General features: G+C 31.6%; 3 protein-coding genes across 6 annotated transcripts; 1 reads left to right on the top strand and 2 right to left on the bottom strand.

Annotated features, from left to right (window-relative positions):
- Positions 1-1847: 1847 nt before the first annotated feature.
- On the bottom strand, positions 1848-7846 carry Fsn (F-box synaptic protein). The gene is made up of 4 exons (XM_088271526.1): positions 7401-7846; positions 5525-5798; positions 3423-3513; positions 1848-3050 (listed from the first exon to the last, which is right to left on the bottom strand). Exons 1-4 carry the CDS (start codon positions 7721-7723, stop codon positions 2956-2958), a joined length of 783 nt encoding a protein of 260 aa, XP_088127652.1. The 5' UTR covers positions 7724-7846; the 3' UTR covers positions 1848-2955.
- A 2970-nt stretch (positions 7847-10816) lies between these two features.
- On the bottom strand, positions 10817-13499 carry LOC148302491 (U11/U12 small nuclear ribonucleoprotein 35 kDa protein-like). 4 transcript variants are annotated; one of them, XM_088271534.1, is made up of 4 exons: positions 13418-13499; positions 12876-12991; positions 11956-12086; positions 10817-11609 (listed from the first exon to the last, which is right to left on the bottom strand). In XM_088271534.1, exons 2-4 carry the CDS (start codon positions 12964-12966, stop codon positions 10875-10877), a joined length of 957 nt encoding a protein of 318 aa, XP_088127660.1. In that variant the 5' UTR covers positions 12967-12991; positions 13418-13499; the 3' UTR covers positions 10817-10874. The 4 variants fall into 4 exon arrangements, with proteins under 4 accessions (XP_088127660.1, XP_088127659.1, XP_088127658.1 ...); XM_088271533.1 differs by having other exon boundaries at positions 13312-13496; XM_088271532.1 differs by having other exon boundaries at positions 12876-12956; positions 13418-13486.
- Positions 13500-13611: 112 nt separating this feature from the next.
- LOC148302490 (COP9 signalosome complex subunit 9) lies at positions 13612-15458 on the top strand. Its single transcript, XM_088271540.1, has 3 exons — positions 13612-13808; positions 14364-14436; positions 15337-15458. The coding sequence occupies exons 1-3, from the start codon at positions 13740-13742 to the stop codon at positions 15372-15374; spliced, it is 180 nt and encodes a 59-aa protein (XP_088127666.1). The 5' UTR covers positions 13612-13739; the 3' UTR covers positions 15375-15458.
- The last annotated feature ends 467 nt before the right edge of the window (positions 15459-15925 follow it).

The following is a 15925-nucleotide window of genomic DNA, read 5'->3' as shown; positions in this document are numbered from 1 at the left end:
TTAATTTCTCAGTAAAATTATATCAAATCATGGTTATCAACTCCTGCCTTCTTTTATATATAACATAACAATTTGTATAGCCTCTCACCAGTCTGATGATGTCGGTAACGACGAAACCCGGTCGCTGGTCAAATAAAAAAAGTGGAAAAGCTAAAAATATTGGTTTTAATCTAATAATAAATTAAAAATGCAATTCCATCACGAAGTGTCAGTGGATAATATATTTTTTTTATTTTGTAAGTCTAATTCCGATAAAGAAAACTGACATACTGCAATGTTTCAAAAGTATTTTGTATTTTTTGTTGACACCATAGCAAGACGATAAATGAAATCGGAAAAAACGATCGAAAAAAAAATATATCCAAATTTCATATTAGTTTTTTATATCATAATTTTACTAAGAATTTTGGATAAATCATATTTTGCATTTTAAATCATCTATTTTTTAATTATTGCAAAGGACCAGTATTTGGACTTTTTTATTTATATTAAATTAAGGCATAATTCAAATTACAGTTGTTCTTCAAATTAATGAGTTTTTACTGTACCAAGATAGAAAACCAACATAGTTCAATCACACTTTTTTGGCTGTGAGCATTATTATAATTTATATCAAAAATGATATATAAAAAAACAAATGATTTGGCTAAACCGATAAGGTTTTAGAGCCATCTGCATGCCTTAGTATATTTTAGAGTGAAATAAATAAAGTGTTGAAAAAAATGAGGTGTTTGCTGCGTCACAAAACACATTATAATTGTATTGATTAGTACCTAGTACATAAGTTACACAATATTCTAGCAATTCTAACTATAAATTTATACATACCAATATATTTACACAATTTCCATCAATAAAGGCATCAACGGTTAATAAATTATAAAATCTTAATATGCTAACCTTAATATAATAGAATACTAAATGTAGGATCAATCGGAAAACCAATAATAAAACGAGTTTGTACAGTATTCTAAAATAAAATGACTAGATCCAGACAAGTAAATCTTAATAGGTAAATTACGTATAACTTTGAATAAAATTATACATAATTAAATAAAAAAACAAGTACATTTTACACATAAACATTACTGGAATACCAGAGTTACTGGAAACCTTCCTAAAACAAAAAAATTCATTAAGTGTTTAAGGTTAACGCCTACACTGCTGGATGCAAAAAGAAATGAAATTATTTTTAAAAAAATATCCTGTGCCAAGTGATAGGTAACTGATAAATACATATTATCCAAAGCTGTATTAAAAACGCCTTATGAAATTGTCAATAAGTTTTTTGAAAATATTTGACGGTACATAATTATTTTACAAATGGCTTTATGCTAAAGCATAAATACATGACTATAATATCACAAAAAATCATACATAATTATTAGAGATGCAAGTTTAAAAATATATAATAATGGTTTGCTTTGCATACAAATGTGTAAGTGATACCTATGTGTAAGATAAAAGTTAAAAACTTGGAGAGTGCTAATGGCTTAATGAAGCTACAACACCTAACCATGTATTATAAATCAATTCGATTTGAACCATTAAAATATATCCTCTTGCAAATTACAATCAATAAAAAAATAATTTAACTTTACATTAATTTTTAATAAAATTGTCACTGAACGTGTTGATGGTGGAACACCATGAAAAAAGTACTTAATTCTCTCCAGTGACCGTTCGGGATTATGTCCGGAAGTAATATGAATAGGTTAACAATTTACTGATATCTCAATGTCTTGATCAGGCTCTTGAAGATATTTGAACAAGGTGTGACAACAATGAATGAAAATCAACTAAAATAAGATAATCCAATAATGGAATGCAATGATTTACAATATTCATTTCCATAATCATAATATATTCATAACGGTAACTACGTAACCTAAATATAAATACATTTACAACAATGTCTGTATTCAGTCATGTAAAAAATCTATAATACATTCTATTAGAGAGGGAAGGATTTGACTTGCATTGTATAGATCTGGTCTTGACACAATATTTACTTATCCACTGATTAAAAAAGTGGGTGTTTCATCAGTGAACTATCGATAATATAGTAAAGTTTATAAAACACCAACAATATTTTTCATTCCACTTTCGATAAGCATAGTTTAGACATATTTGGTGCTAACCTAATTGCTTTTTGGCTGTTTCTGTTTATCAATTTTAATAACTGATGTTAAATCCAAATACAAAGTATAATTTGGTTAAAAATGTATAGTACAGACTCATCCGAACTAGATCATAGACATTTGGTTTATTATGTATACATAGTAAAAAAAAAAATAGCCAATTTGTGAAAACAATAAACTTACAGACATTATTTTGACAATGGAATATATTCAACAGCATGATGTGTGAGACACATGATATGTGAGAATGGGCAAAATTTCCATAATTGTTCATAGTGATTCGCCCTACGGAATGTTCTTAATGAGGGATTCAAACAGTTATGTTAACAAGTCTCACATATCAGAAGACTTGACATAAAAGGCATATGTATAATATATTGTATTAGCATACATAAGGCATTGTCATTTTTAAGTATATATAGAGTCCGCTTATGGCAACTTGTAGCATTTACTACAAATGGTACTTACTGCACTTACATAAATCAGAGGCACTTGTAAATCAAGTGTCATGTATATGTAATGAAAAGAGAATATAATTATTTCATCTAGTCAAACACCCTATAAACAGTCAAACAGTAATAATATGAATGAAATAATTATTCACAAAACAAAAAATAAAATAAAAATATGTAACAGTATTAAATCTACTGTTACAATTTGTAAAATATTTTTGAAAAAAAAAGTGTATAATAGTTTCTCCAATTAAACTTAATTCGATATTATTATAGCGATTTATTAAAACAACCTCTCAAGAAATGGAAAGTCTTAAAATAACTCCAATTACAATGAGTATTCACATAAAAGTTATACAATGCTAACCATCATATGGTGGACCTATATATACCATAGATACTTCAGTATTTCCATATACTGCAGAAACTGTTGGGTATAATTTTTTCTTTGGCAAACCTGTAAGAAAAATCACATTTAATATAGGCATATATCCTTAATACTAAATATTTTGAGCTCATATTCAAATAGTTTACATAATTAATTGCAGTTAGTAATTTTGGACCCCTCAATTTAAAAAAAATAAGTACAGTAAAACATATATATTTTTACAAAATAGGGATTACCATGGTCCAGATAATGAGAAATTAGTATAATCAAGAAGAGAAAAAAAAGTGATTAAACGGGATTTGAAAAAATTACATACTGCAATTAGTTATTTGCTAATATGTTATTAAAAATCCCAACTATTTAATTGAGTACAAAAAGGTAGCTTTTTTTCTGATGCCCAAACAATGTATTGAATTACTTATTTGATGTGTTAATATTTACCTCTAAAAGCAACTCCGAGAAAATCATTATTTCTTTCAAACGAAAGGGTACTGTTTCTGCAATCTAATATAACTCTGATCCTTTCTCCAACCTGTAAGACACAACAAAATATATGGATTACAAATAATCATTAGTAAATGATATTATCTTTTTGAAAATCTTTATGGAAGAGCTATACTTTTTAGAAGTGCACACTTCTGTAGTCTCAATCTTGCGGATTGGTCTGCAGCAACAAATGACACCCCTTTCGTCATTCTAGTGCACACAAAACTTAAATTTAAATACACTTGATGCTTTACTGTAGAAAAAAATTGTACAAACCTCTGCACTTATGAAAATATATTTTGGTTCATATAATTGTTTTGCATTCTGGTTTATCATTTACTTTTTTTTGTTTTTGTTTGAGTTTTTATTAATTCTTAGAATGAACAGATTTAAAGAAAAATATACAAAAAATGTTTAATTTCATATTGCCTTCAGTCAACTAAGGCAGTAGCTTAATTGGGTCCAATGTCCCATGTATTCAAATTAAATGAAATCAACTGTATTAGATATAACCCCCCAAGATTATTATCCAGATATATATTAAAGATATCCTATATATTTTTTGAAAAAGTAATATGGAAGTCTAAACATTTAGTGTAGAAACAGATAAGCTTGAAGCAGTTGGGCTCAACAGAGTCAAGTTGCTACGGAGGGGCAATTCGCAGTTTCAATACAAAGTTACAATTGACTTGCGGTTAAGATCTGCCATGTTACTACAACAAAAAAGTTGAAGAAGAATATGGAAGCCTAGGTATTTACAGGGCTTCAACTTATCATAGGCTAGTTTAAGTGATCACTTTATACACATGTAACATTCACCATTCTACTCATGATTCATGACTACTCAAATTTCGGAATATACATTTATACTTAATTTTTCAACACCACCTAAGGTTAAATTTAGTAAAAAAAATATTAGCAGAGACCTTCAACCATAAATGGTGCCGAAGAAGTAGCATGTGCAAGATGGTTTCAATTGTAGTATAAATTTAACTTCAGAAATGTAAGTAGCGTGGTTGTCAATCATGGGTAGAATGGCGAATGTTGCATGTATATAAGGGCGAAGACTGACCGGAGCATTTCGTCGTAACGTAACATGTTATGATGCGAGCATTCAGGCAGTCAGTACACCGAGCCGAGCGCTCCATCCATAGTTTCGGATGCTCGCTGATACTCGCCACGAGCGATGTTACGATGCTATGTTACGACGAAATGCTCCGGTCAGTCTCCACCTTAAAGTGAATATAAATAACTCTTGTTGTCGGGCGTTTTTTTTTGTTGACCCTGACCCTTATTATGCTCGCCGCCCAACCCTCAGTATACTAATCACAAGTAATCACAAACCAAATTTTTATATTGTTATTTGGCGTCTCTCGCGCTTTACCAAAAGTAAGTAAATAGAACGCTTATACGCATCTCCCACTCTCTACTAACAGTATTTAAAACATGCTTTTAAGCGTTTCCTGGAAATAATGTAAATAATAAAATTTCAAGTCCCAAACATAGAAACCATTTATAAAAAAAACGTAATTTTTCAAATACCAAAAGGTGATAAATATTTGAATTTAAAAAAAGTTTATCCTTGAGATTCTTAAATGATTTTTCAACTCCAAAATGCAATACTAAGAAATTTCAACAAAACTTCAAATATTTGGGAATTAAATATTTCAATAAACTCCCTAAAGAAATTTAAAAAATACAAGGTATAAAAATTCTTAAATAAAAAATAAATGCCATTGCATATAAATCTTGAAAAAATATATAAAAAGACTATTATACCATTAATTATATAAAACATTAAACCATGACAGTAAGTCCCTCTCCAAGCACAAGAGCTCAGTCTCTGTTTTGGAGAGGCACAGCGAATCTAAAACTAAAAGTTTGCCATATGTATAAATGTCTAGAAAATATATTATTTTGTAATTAAAAAAGTAACTGTATTAAATAAATAAAAAGTTAAAAAAATAAATGTGTTAAATGGAGATAAACCTAAAATTCGTGAATGAAGATTCAGACATACTTGAAATAATGTAATATAATATTAGCGACATAAAAACCTGGTATTTGGAAGGGTTGTTCAACACAGGATAGCTTCCTTGGGTATCCCCATTGTGCAACAAGTGATTGTCTACGAGGTTCCAGCCCCAGCTCTGGTCGTCGGAGCCCAGCAGCGCCACGTAGCCGGGGCACTGTAAAGGTGCTTCCTTGGTGGCAATACCTATGACGGCCACCGTCCCCAGGGGGCCCTCCCATATCACCTCCCAAGCGTGTCTGCCTTTTCTGAAACCTATTTTGCCTCTGGCAGCATCTGTGCTTTGTGCTACAGGGTTCCTAAAAAGAATATCCCTTATTAGAATTTTTTTACATTATTACAAAACAATGTAAAACTAGGAGATGCACGAATGAGGAAGAACAGAACGCCATACCTGGCATTCTATTCTCATCTATTTATCCTAACCTAACCTAACCTAACCTACCCCTGTGGAGAAGCGGCGTGATGGTTAGGTAGTTAGTTTGTTTTATTTAAAAATCAAGTTTTTTGTTGTTGATATTTTATAACATACAGTAGTTATCTTAACAGATAATTTTGTTGCTATTTTTATATTTTTAAAGGTGTTTCAACTTGATATGAAACATGCATCATTCTTCCTTTTTACCACTCGATTATTTATTCTACGGGTGGTGTATCAATATTATAGGTGTCTTAACTTGAGATGAAACATCTATCTATTTTTATATAAAAGATCATGGAAGTCTAAGCATCCCAGGGCTTACAACCTGGCATTTAGCTGGCTTAAGCAATCACTTTATACACTTGTGTAACGTTCAACATTCTGCCTATTTTTAAACATCCATATTGCATTAATTCTTGAAACCTGTATATTTGCAATGGTCTTAGACCCTTCTGCATACCCGTAAGGTTTTCGGTACATTTGTGAAGTATGGCTGATGGTTACGCCATCAGTTGAGCGATAAGTATTAGGCTTTAAAAATTGATATCTCATCCGTAGGGTGAATAATTCGGTATCCGATATAATAAAAATAGAAATATTGTTATTTTTATAGCCCGGCAAGGAAATTATATTTATATTTTTTCATTCAAACCCCAATGGTGCATGGGGCAATGTATCATATAACTCAGTGTTATCTTGATGGTTAATATATGAAGGAAACATGATCAGCCCTACGCTTCAGATACCAGTCAAGGATAATATTCAATAAATATTAGAGTGAAAAAAATTACTTATATTTATTTGACCCCCCTGGGAATCAAACCCGGGACCTCCAGAACGGTCAAGGAGCATGCTGACAATTACACTATGGAGGCGGAAAAATTACACAATACATATTGAACTGAATAAATTTTAAGTTGTATTTATACTAATAATACAATAAATAAAACAGTAAACTACATTGCATCATTACTATTAGCACATAACCGTTGTGTACGCTTGTACACAAGGTCACGTGACAACAATAGATAATTCTAGTTATGCATAGCCTTTACAGCCTACAAGGTGGAAAATAAAACTTTAAAATTATCAAAAAAAAATTTTTTTAGGTTACAATTTTTTAGCATTTTCCTCAAATAAATTTTGTGGGTGAGCACATGGCCTTTTCAATGTCTCGTAACGACGCCGCGGTTAAATTTGCTAGTAAAGAAACTGTACTGGTATTGCTGGTAGCATAATATCAAATTTAAAATATGGTAATTACGAAATAAACGAACTCTTTGAAAAAAAAATATACATAGTTAACTATGGATAAAAAACATAATCAGAATCAAAGTCATCATAATTTCATGATTTAAAATAAAGTTTGATTATCCTATCTGTTTATTATCAGTACTAATCAATGGGCATAAATTTGACTGTTAGGCATAGGAATAAATTCAATAAATCCTAATAAATAAATATAATAAATAAAAGTAACCTATGCAGGGTAAATCCATTCGGCTTTATGTAAATATTTCTTGAACAGTCGTTGGGATTCCACGCATGAAAGTATGCGCGCAATTTTGATCTAAATGGGGGAATCGTGGACAGTAATTTAGATTTGATTATTTCCTCTGGAAGCCTCCGCATACACTGGAATCTCCAAACTTCATTACTTCCATCAGAGAGAACTCGATACCACGCTTTGCATACTAGTGAACAATTCCGTAAATCGCGAAGATCTAAATATATAAAAATAAGATCAAGGATTTGCGCTTCCATATACTCAAGGCCGATATGACGACGCCTTGCATAACTCATTTTACTCAAGGATTTCAGTTATATATTCATCGCTAATAGAGGTAAATATGATGTAAATAAACTAGACAGTAAGTTATAATCAAATACTGCTTGGACAGGTTGACGTTGACACTGATTTGACAGATAGAGTCACAGAGAAAATTAACCAAATACATAGACAAATCTAATTTGAAATGCTATGGGCTATATTCAAATTATTACTGAAAGAAAGGCCAATCTCAATATTACGTACCTACTTATAGATTATTGTAGGTACGTAATATTGAGATTGGCCTTTCTTTAATATTGAGTTCGCCTCCATAGCGTAATGGTCAGCACGCTCGGCTACCATTCTGGAGGTCCCGGGTTCGATTCCCAGGGGGGGGTCAAATAAATATAAGTGATTTATTCACTCTAATACTTATTCAATATCACCCTGGACTGGTACCTGAAGCGGAGGGCTGATCACCTTTCCTTCATGGGTTAACGATCAAGATAACGCTGCGTTTATATGCAGTCCCCTGTGCACCACTGAGGTGCGGATGAGGGTTTGAAGAAGAAGACTTATACATAGTAAAATATGTATTTTGACCATGCGTATGCTCACAGCCTTACATTGTAACTCATACCTTCTGTAATGGGATTTTTCACTTGTTAATAATTATTAGGCAAAGTAGGATAAAGCTAATGAGTTAGATCTGTGATGTGGAGCACTAAGGGGTGCTATTTTATTTTTGTTCAGCGCCTAACCTTTCCCTCCTCGGGATAATTAACTTTTTTTTTATATCCTTATTATATATTTTCCGATTAGTATGTGATATCACAATTCTTGTTTTTTATATAAATCTTAGAGAAGTGTACCAACTTCTTCAAGATGCAAAAATAAACCAAGTATTTTAAATTCTAATGATGCCCACAGGCTGAAGAAATTAAAATATCTTAATTATTCAAGGGTTTGCAGACAGGCCTTGTGAGGCATAAGAGATTAACTCCTAACTTAAGCTTTACGGGGTGTGAAAAATTTATTTCACACTACTCGACCGTAAGAAGAACTATCTTTACCAGTCCTGGGTGAACTCTCATGTTCGAACCATCACAAGAATGCAAAAAAAATATGGTTAATTTCTAAATCAGTATGTTTTATTGGATGGGGATTAGCTTTGCGGTACAGTACACATTGTGTGAAAAATTTTCAACTATAAAGTAATCGATGAAATAAAAGGGATTGATTTATTTTTTATCACAAATTCAAAGGATGTAATTTTGAGGATTTGACCCGACATAGAGAAATTGCTAGGGTAATTGATGATTTTGTGCTTTACCAATAAAAAAATTAAAGGAAAATATAAGCATTGTCAAATGTAATATACATATATGTATCTTACAATAAATAAAATGTGTCATCACAATACGGCTGTCCAAACTTAAAACACAGTAAGGGACATTTTTTTTGCATTTTTGGACTAAGCAGAATCTACTTAGTCCAAAAATGCAAAAAAAAACGTACTCCAAAAAAATGACCCTTACTGTGTTTTGAGTTTGGACAGCCGAATAGAGGTACACACATTTCACTTTGGCAGATGCAATTTCTTCATGAAAATGTAATATAATTATGTTAAAAAAACAGCACTCATAAAATGTATGATGACAATAAATAATACATTTCATGTTTAACAATGTTCAGTACCAATTCAGCACTTGGTCCAGCAGTGATGTCTAGTTATGGCCCTGGTTGCATGAACAATAATGGTGAGCAACTACTCAAACTTGCAACCTTTAATGAGCTATTAATAAGGGGCACAATGACACATTCCTCACAATGACATCCATAAATATACCTGAACTTCTCCAGATGGCAATACAAAATTGCAGATTGACAATTTTCTCTATACTGCAGCCCATCGCAGAGAACTCCTATTCGTCTGTACATACAGAGGCGCTTATGTCTACAGTGACCATGAGCTAGTCAAGGGCAAGAAAAGGCTTAAGCTAAATCGTGCTGGTCAGACAAAGACGAGTCAGGTCAACATTGATAAGCTGAAGGAGACAATGTCCTACCCCAGGTGTTGACGGAATATATCCAGAATGCGTTGAGAGTTGCATGGATGCAATCCTCGACCCCTTTTAACACCTATTCTCAAAAATATGGGAAAAGGAGAGGTCCCAAGTAAACGGGGAAATTAAAGCCCTCCATAAAAGGGTGACCTGTCATTATGTAATCATTGTTGTGGCATCACTCAAACAAGCATTTCTGAAGAACAGCGACCGATAATGCAGAGAAAATCAAGCTGACTTTCTATCTGGCAGGGTGTATGCCGGCCATAACTTATGATGTCTTCTACAGCAAAGTGGCAACCAGAAAGTAATGAATGGTACTGCGCCCTTGCCTGCTGCTTTGTAGATTGTGAGTAAGCATTTGATACCCCGCACAGGTCTTCTCTTTAGAACATCATAGAAGCGTATGGAGTTTCGGTCAAGATTGTAGTGATTATAAGGGCGCTTCACGCTAACAGTATAAGATATAGTAAATATGAAAAATGTTAATCTACCCTAAAAGGACATTGTGTGAAAATAGGGCTATATAAATAAGTAAATTCTTATTATTAGATTTGGCAAATGTAGGTACGTTAATCCAAGTTAAGTATGCTTGTCAAGTCACACCTGCATTTGAAAGTAAAATATACCACAGGTATTTATATCCACCGTGTTTCTCTAAAACAGAGTTTGATCCTTTGATAATAACCACCGTAAAGGAAGTTATCAAATATTAATAGAAACGATAAGTAAAGAAAAATGTTAAAACAATATGGAATAACTTTTCCATTTTTTTATGTTATTCAAGGAAATTATTTAGTAACCCAGAAGTTCTTTTTGAGAATAAAAATCATGTCATTGTCTACTACCTTCTCAGCTGAGTATTTCCCGGAAGCCCATAATAATTGCATTAACAATGTGTATCTACTTATTGAGAAAAAAAAATACATTTAATAAAAGTGTTTCATATTTATATTAAATCAAGTTTGAAAAATTCCCATACTGTAATAACATACATGTAACATCAATAAATTTATTTTACAGTACCAGAGCCACCCATCACCGATTTTAAACAATAAATGAGCTTTTTTAAAACATATTTTATTTAATGTAAAAGTATAATTGTTGATTACATTTATCACCACCTGTCATTTCTTTTATGAACTTTACTTCTGCTATAATGATCTCTAGATTTGCTACAACCATCTTTGGTCTTACTATAATCATCTTTAGTTCTTCTATAATCATCTATAGTTCTACTGTAATCATCTTCAGTTCTGCTGGAATCATCTTTAGTTCTACTATAATCATCTTTGATTTTACTATAATTATCTTTCGTTCTACTATAATCAACTTCACTTCTGTTGTAAACATCTTTAGTTCTACTGTAATCGCCTTCAGTTCTGCCATAATCATCTCTGGTTCTGCTATAATCATCTTTTGTTCTACTAAACTCATCTTTAGCTCTGCTATAATCTTCTTTAGTTCTACTATAATCATCTTCAGTTCTACTATAATCATATTTAATTTTACTGTGATTTTCATTCTTTTTCTTGACATCAATGATAATAGGTTTCAAGAAAGGTCGATCTCTACAACCAAACCTCAACTGTCCAGATTCTCGTTTTCCACCAAAACCACCTCCAAGTCTCCTTGGTTTCCACCCCTGCATTGTCCTCTCCATTTCGTAATCCACCAGTATCTCAGAATTGTCTATAAATTCCTTATGCATTTTCTTGAATGCCGTGTAAGTCGCCTTAGAGGAATCAAATTCTACAAATGCGTAGCGTTTTGATTTTCCCGTAACTAAATCACGTACCAAACGACAGTTAACTATTTTACCAAACTTTGAAAATTCTTCTTTTATGGTGTCCTGAAAAAAAACAACAAATGATGAAAGTTGAAAAATTAAAGAGAGATCTTGCAAAAGAAAAAGAAAAACATAATACCAATGTTTCCACTATGGAAAACCTAAATACATAATACTAATCGTAATTGAATAATTAAAGTATTAAAAGAGGACATATCCACATTGTGTGAAATTTTTCTTGAGCATAATTTTTAAGTCCCATCACCAGCGGCCCGCAGGCGTAGAAAATACCCATCCGAAATGTGTTAATAAAATAACTTTTAATTATTTTACTCATACTAGCACACACCAGCAACTTAATAATAAAGAAAAACGCTATATGAAAAAATCATTCTTAAAAATGACTTACTTCTGTGGTTCTGGGATTAAGTCTTGAGACAAATATTGTATGGTGTGCTTTCCCTACAACATTTTTATTAGGTATGTAAATAGAGTTTAATGCTCTCCATATCCCATTATCATGAGGTTCGACATCCGTGCCTGTAACAAAACATCATAAAACATTATAAACTATGCAAAACAGAGAGAAATGTTTAAAGACTGCAATCACACATTGCGTGATGGAAAAATACTATATCAGAAGCAATTAGAAGGCTTACAATCCAGATATATTGTAACCATAAAATAAATTTGTATTTATAACTAGCAGTGGCTCATTATGGTTTAATAGAAAAAGAAGAAAAGAGACGTCACACATTTCTAATACGTTTAATTTCATAATGCTTGTGCATACAAAAACTGTCAAGAAGCATGAGGTGCACCATAATAAATTTTAAATATTGCATGTTTTGCTGTTACGTTCAACAGATGTACGAGAAGCGGGATTTATACTGTTTTAGTCAGTCTAGGCAACCATCTGCGAGTCACACAATATACTTAAACAAAGATAAAACCATGAGTACCAAAAATAGACATATGCGAGCTGTCGGTGTCATATCTATGATAATATATCATACACACACTTTATTTGAGGTTATTTTGCTATAAAAGAAAACAATGTTTATTTTAACGTTTTCTAAAGTAAGTTTAGTGCTTAAAGACAGTACGACATAATTGATATTTAACCTTTTACTGTAATATATTAATAAAACAAGGTAGAAAACAATGTTTTCATTTCACAGTTCCACTGTATTTTCCCTTATTTGTAAACCAATGGTGCATGTGGTAGTGCATCAGAATAGTGTATGTAATCTTGATTTTGATATACAAACATAAGCGCAATTCGAAATTAAAATCACTGATAATAAAGAGAAATAAGACTTATATTACCATCTATAGATCCAATCTTCAGAGGGTCGTAAACTTTAGCATATTGGGTCCAGGAAACTTTTGAACAATGGGGCTCTCGATCTGTTGGCATTGTCAGTTTGGGCTTCAGATTAATCCTTTAAAATTAATTTGAATTTGAATTAAATCATTGTTAAATAATTACGGCACAGGGCAGACATTAATTTTATAATTTTTACAAAAAACAACGGAACAATGTTTATAACTAGAAAATTGATCAATAAAATTAAGGATTAATAAAATTTAACATTTTGTGATACAAAGTCAATTAATTCGTGATTGGTTACAAAAATATATCTGATTCAAATTTTAGGACAGAAAGTAATCATGTTTGTTAATAGTTTACACTGACATAACTTTCAACATGCCCGTTCGTAAACAAAATAACAAAAAGTAATACTTAAAAAATCTTGCTAACCACCAGTGCAGATTATATCCAAAAACCCGACTAACTATTTTGTATAATTATATCAACGATTGCTACAAAGACTAACTAATTTGTATGTCAAAAATCAAAGGCACACCTTTATAATATGTCAAACATATCAAATCAGCGGCGCACATATATTGTCAAAAATCAGCGGCAAGAAAAGGCCATAGAGTACTAAATTATATAGAAAAAACATCTGCCCAAAATAAGAAATGGATCTACGTAGGAAATATTGTCTTTGGTTACAAAAGACAAGGAAATGTCAACGTAATCTATGGAATATTTGGTTATCCATATCTCTGCTGTCATTTTGTTCCCACTCGCGTCAATTTCTGTTTATATGTTTATGTCGAGTGTGAGTTCGTTTCAAGTATAGGAATCGGAAGAACTATTGATCTCAAAATCAGATTTCCAAAATGAAGCCCACAATAGCTGCTGATGAAATGTTTCCAGAAGGAGTTGGTCCATACATGGATTTAGAAGAAGTATGTTTCAAATATATAAATATTAAATTATGCCTTAATTTTTTTCTTCTTTAAGATCTCGTATTTTACTAACATTGCTTAAATACAAATTATTGTGTGCATTAGAAGTGGATGATAATGATCGAGTTATTCAATATTCTGTTCATTCGAGTAATCCATACTATTCATAGGATTCAAATAATATTTGATTGTGAAAACGTATGTTCAAATGATTCAGGTGACTCCTTCGCTTCCACAAACTTGTCTGTAGAACAATTTCCGTTGGATCTTAAATGTCAGTTTAGTATGGCTAAAATCAGTTTTGTATAAAAATACGGAAGCTGCCATGAATTCTCCAAATAGTAATAGTTGATTGAAATTTACTGATAACCTTTTTTTGGGTCGACAATGCAATCCGGCTATAACTTTTTATTTCATAAGAAGGGAAATTGCGAGGCCACAAATTCAGATAAATTTCTTGAATTATAATATTATGACACAAATACTAATTATTAGATTCCGGAAATCAAATCAAATGAATTGATCTCATCATTAAAGCAATATTCAAAATTTCAGGCAGGAGGTTCTACTGGTCTTCTGATGGATTTAGCTGCTAATGAAAAAGCAGTTCACGCGGACTTTTTTAATGGTAACGATACCTCTTATAATATAACTCTCTATCACCCATTCCTAACACACCACAGCCCACATCACAAAAATAATGAGATGTTATCAAACAAATGCATTGAGTTGTAAAAATCATTTATATTTAGAAAAATCTGCTTTCAGTTCTGATTTTACACAATCCGGTGCATTAATTATGTTTTAGTTAATTGGTTTAATAAGCTTTTCAGGGTTTAATTGGCTCACTCTCTAACAGTGAGAGCTGCTTGTGCCAAAGCACATATCCAGTGCAGCAAATATTACAGCATTTTTGATACAGACCATGGAACTATGATTGAATTATTACATTAATTTCACAGAATACAGACTAAACAACCCTCTTCTTCCTTTATTGGCCCACCTAGGGGTAATCTTTTTTTAAAATTAACTACATATATCATGATTTATTATATTATTTAACCTTTCACAGCAGATAAGTTTTCATCTATTCCTATTTAATTATTTGCTCACGTAAAATTTTCCAGACATTTTTATCGGTTGTTGGTCAGTTTGAATCCACTTGGGTTATGTTTGAGTGTCAGCATTTCAACTACAAAAAATACTATTTTGAATAAATTCCCTCTGCATGCGATTTATTTATTTACTTGCAAGCTTCTGATCAGTGTTTTCATACAAAACAATAAATGCGATTAAATAGTGGACCCATTTGCACAGTTATCGATGAATGCAAAACGGTCTTTTAGGCAAAACTTTACAAGATTTCTATAATTTCATAAAAAATCTAAATGTATGTGAGCACCTCTTACATGCAACAGTTTTTTTTTTAACAGTAGAAACAGATTTTTGAGGAGTGAAGTAAGGGAGGTGTCGAAAATATTATACATATAGGTAATTGACTTTATTGATTCAAATTTCTTTGTTGCAGATTTCGATGACCTATTTGATGATGATGACTTGAAATAACTACTCATTCAATAATAACTCTACATTTGAAATATTCTGTGAAATAATTATGTATCTGATGTAAATAAATTTTTTTTTCTTCTAGATATGTTTTTAAACATTTTATTCAAATCTTTCAGATCAAATGCTCCTTGATAAGTTTATCCTCGACTTCCATTGGCTGACTATAGTGCATATTGCAAAAATTTTAAGATTGCAAATGGCCACATACCATGCTTTGTTAATAATGCGCCGATATCAAGAAATAAACTGATATAAAAATGCGGGACTAATTCAATATTGTAGGACATTATCAGACATGTATCACACTTTGATCAGCTACAACTACCATGGGTAGTGATTTTACCAGCACACTAAATTTGATGAGACTTCACTGTTACAGGCCAAATGCTCTTCCACCAGTAGAGTGAGAGTGATAAGATTTTAAGAAAAAAAACAAGAAATGCATTTGTTTACCAAATTATTTCAATAATTTCATTTCCTTGTTTCAATTAATTTTATTTGTGGCAGTGTCAATATTGAAACATCCTGACGCTTTTTGGACAATTTCA

The sequence above is a fragment of the Brachycentrus maculatus genome, unplaced genomic scaffold (genome assembly GCF_059751285.1).
Source record: "Brachycentrus maculatus isolate JH-2025_06_01 unplaced genomic scaffold, ASM5975128v1 h1tg000445l, whole genome shotgun sequence".
NCBI lineage: Eukaryota > Metazoa > Arthropoda > Insecta > Trichoptera > Brachycentridae > Brachycentrus > Brachycentrus maculatus.
This window is presented reverse-complemented; position numbering and strand designations above follow the sequence as displayed.

Excerpts from the sequence above, each read along its gene's own strand:
- Fsn (XM_088271526.1), bottom strand. The coding sequence starts at position 7,723 with ATGAGTTATGCAAGGCGTCGTCATATCGGCCTTGAGTATATGGAAGCG. Across the intron at positions 5,799-7,400 it reads AATGGATTTACCCTGCATAG|GAACCCTGTAGCACAAAGCA; the intron begins GTTACTTTTATT and ends TATTCTTTTTAG. Across the intron at positions 3,514-5,524 it reads ACAACCCTTCCAAATACCAG|GTTGGAGAAAGGATCAGAGT; the intron begins GTTTTTATGTCG and ends TGTGTCTTACAG.
- LOC148302491 (XM_088271532.1), bottom strand. The coding sequence starts at position 13,457 with ATGTGCGCCGCTGATTTGATATGTTTGACATATTATAAAG. Across the intron at positions 12,087-12,875 it reads GAAGATTGGATCTATAGATG|GCACGGATGTCGAACCTCAT; the intron begins GTAATATAAGTC and ends GTTTTGTTACAG. Across the intron at positions 11,610-11,955 it reads TTAATCCCAGAACCACAGAA|GACACCATAAAAGAAGAATT; the intron begins GTAAGTCATTTT and ends GTTTTTTTTCAG.
- LOC148302490 (XM_088271540.1), top strand. The coding sequence starts at position 13,740 with ATGAAGCCCACAATAGCTGCTGATGAAATGTTTCCAGAAGGAGTTGGT. Across the intron at positions 13,809-14,363 it reads CATACATGGATTTAGAAGAA|GCAGGAGGTTCTACTGGTCT; the intron begins GTATGTTTCAAA and ends TCAAAATTTCAG. Across the intron at positions 14,437-15,336 it reads TCACGCGGACTTTTTTAATG|ATTTCGATGACCTATTTGAT; the intron begins GTAACGATACCT and ends TCTTTGTTGCAG.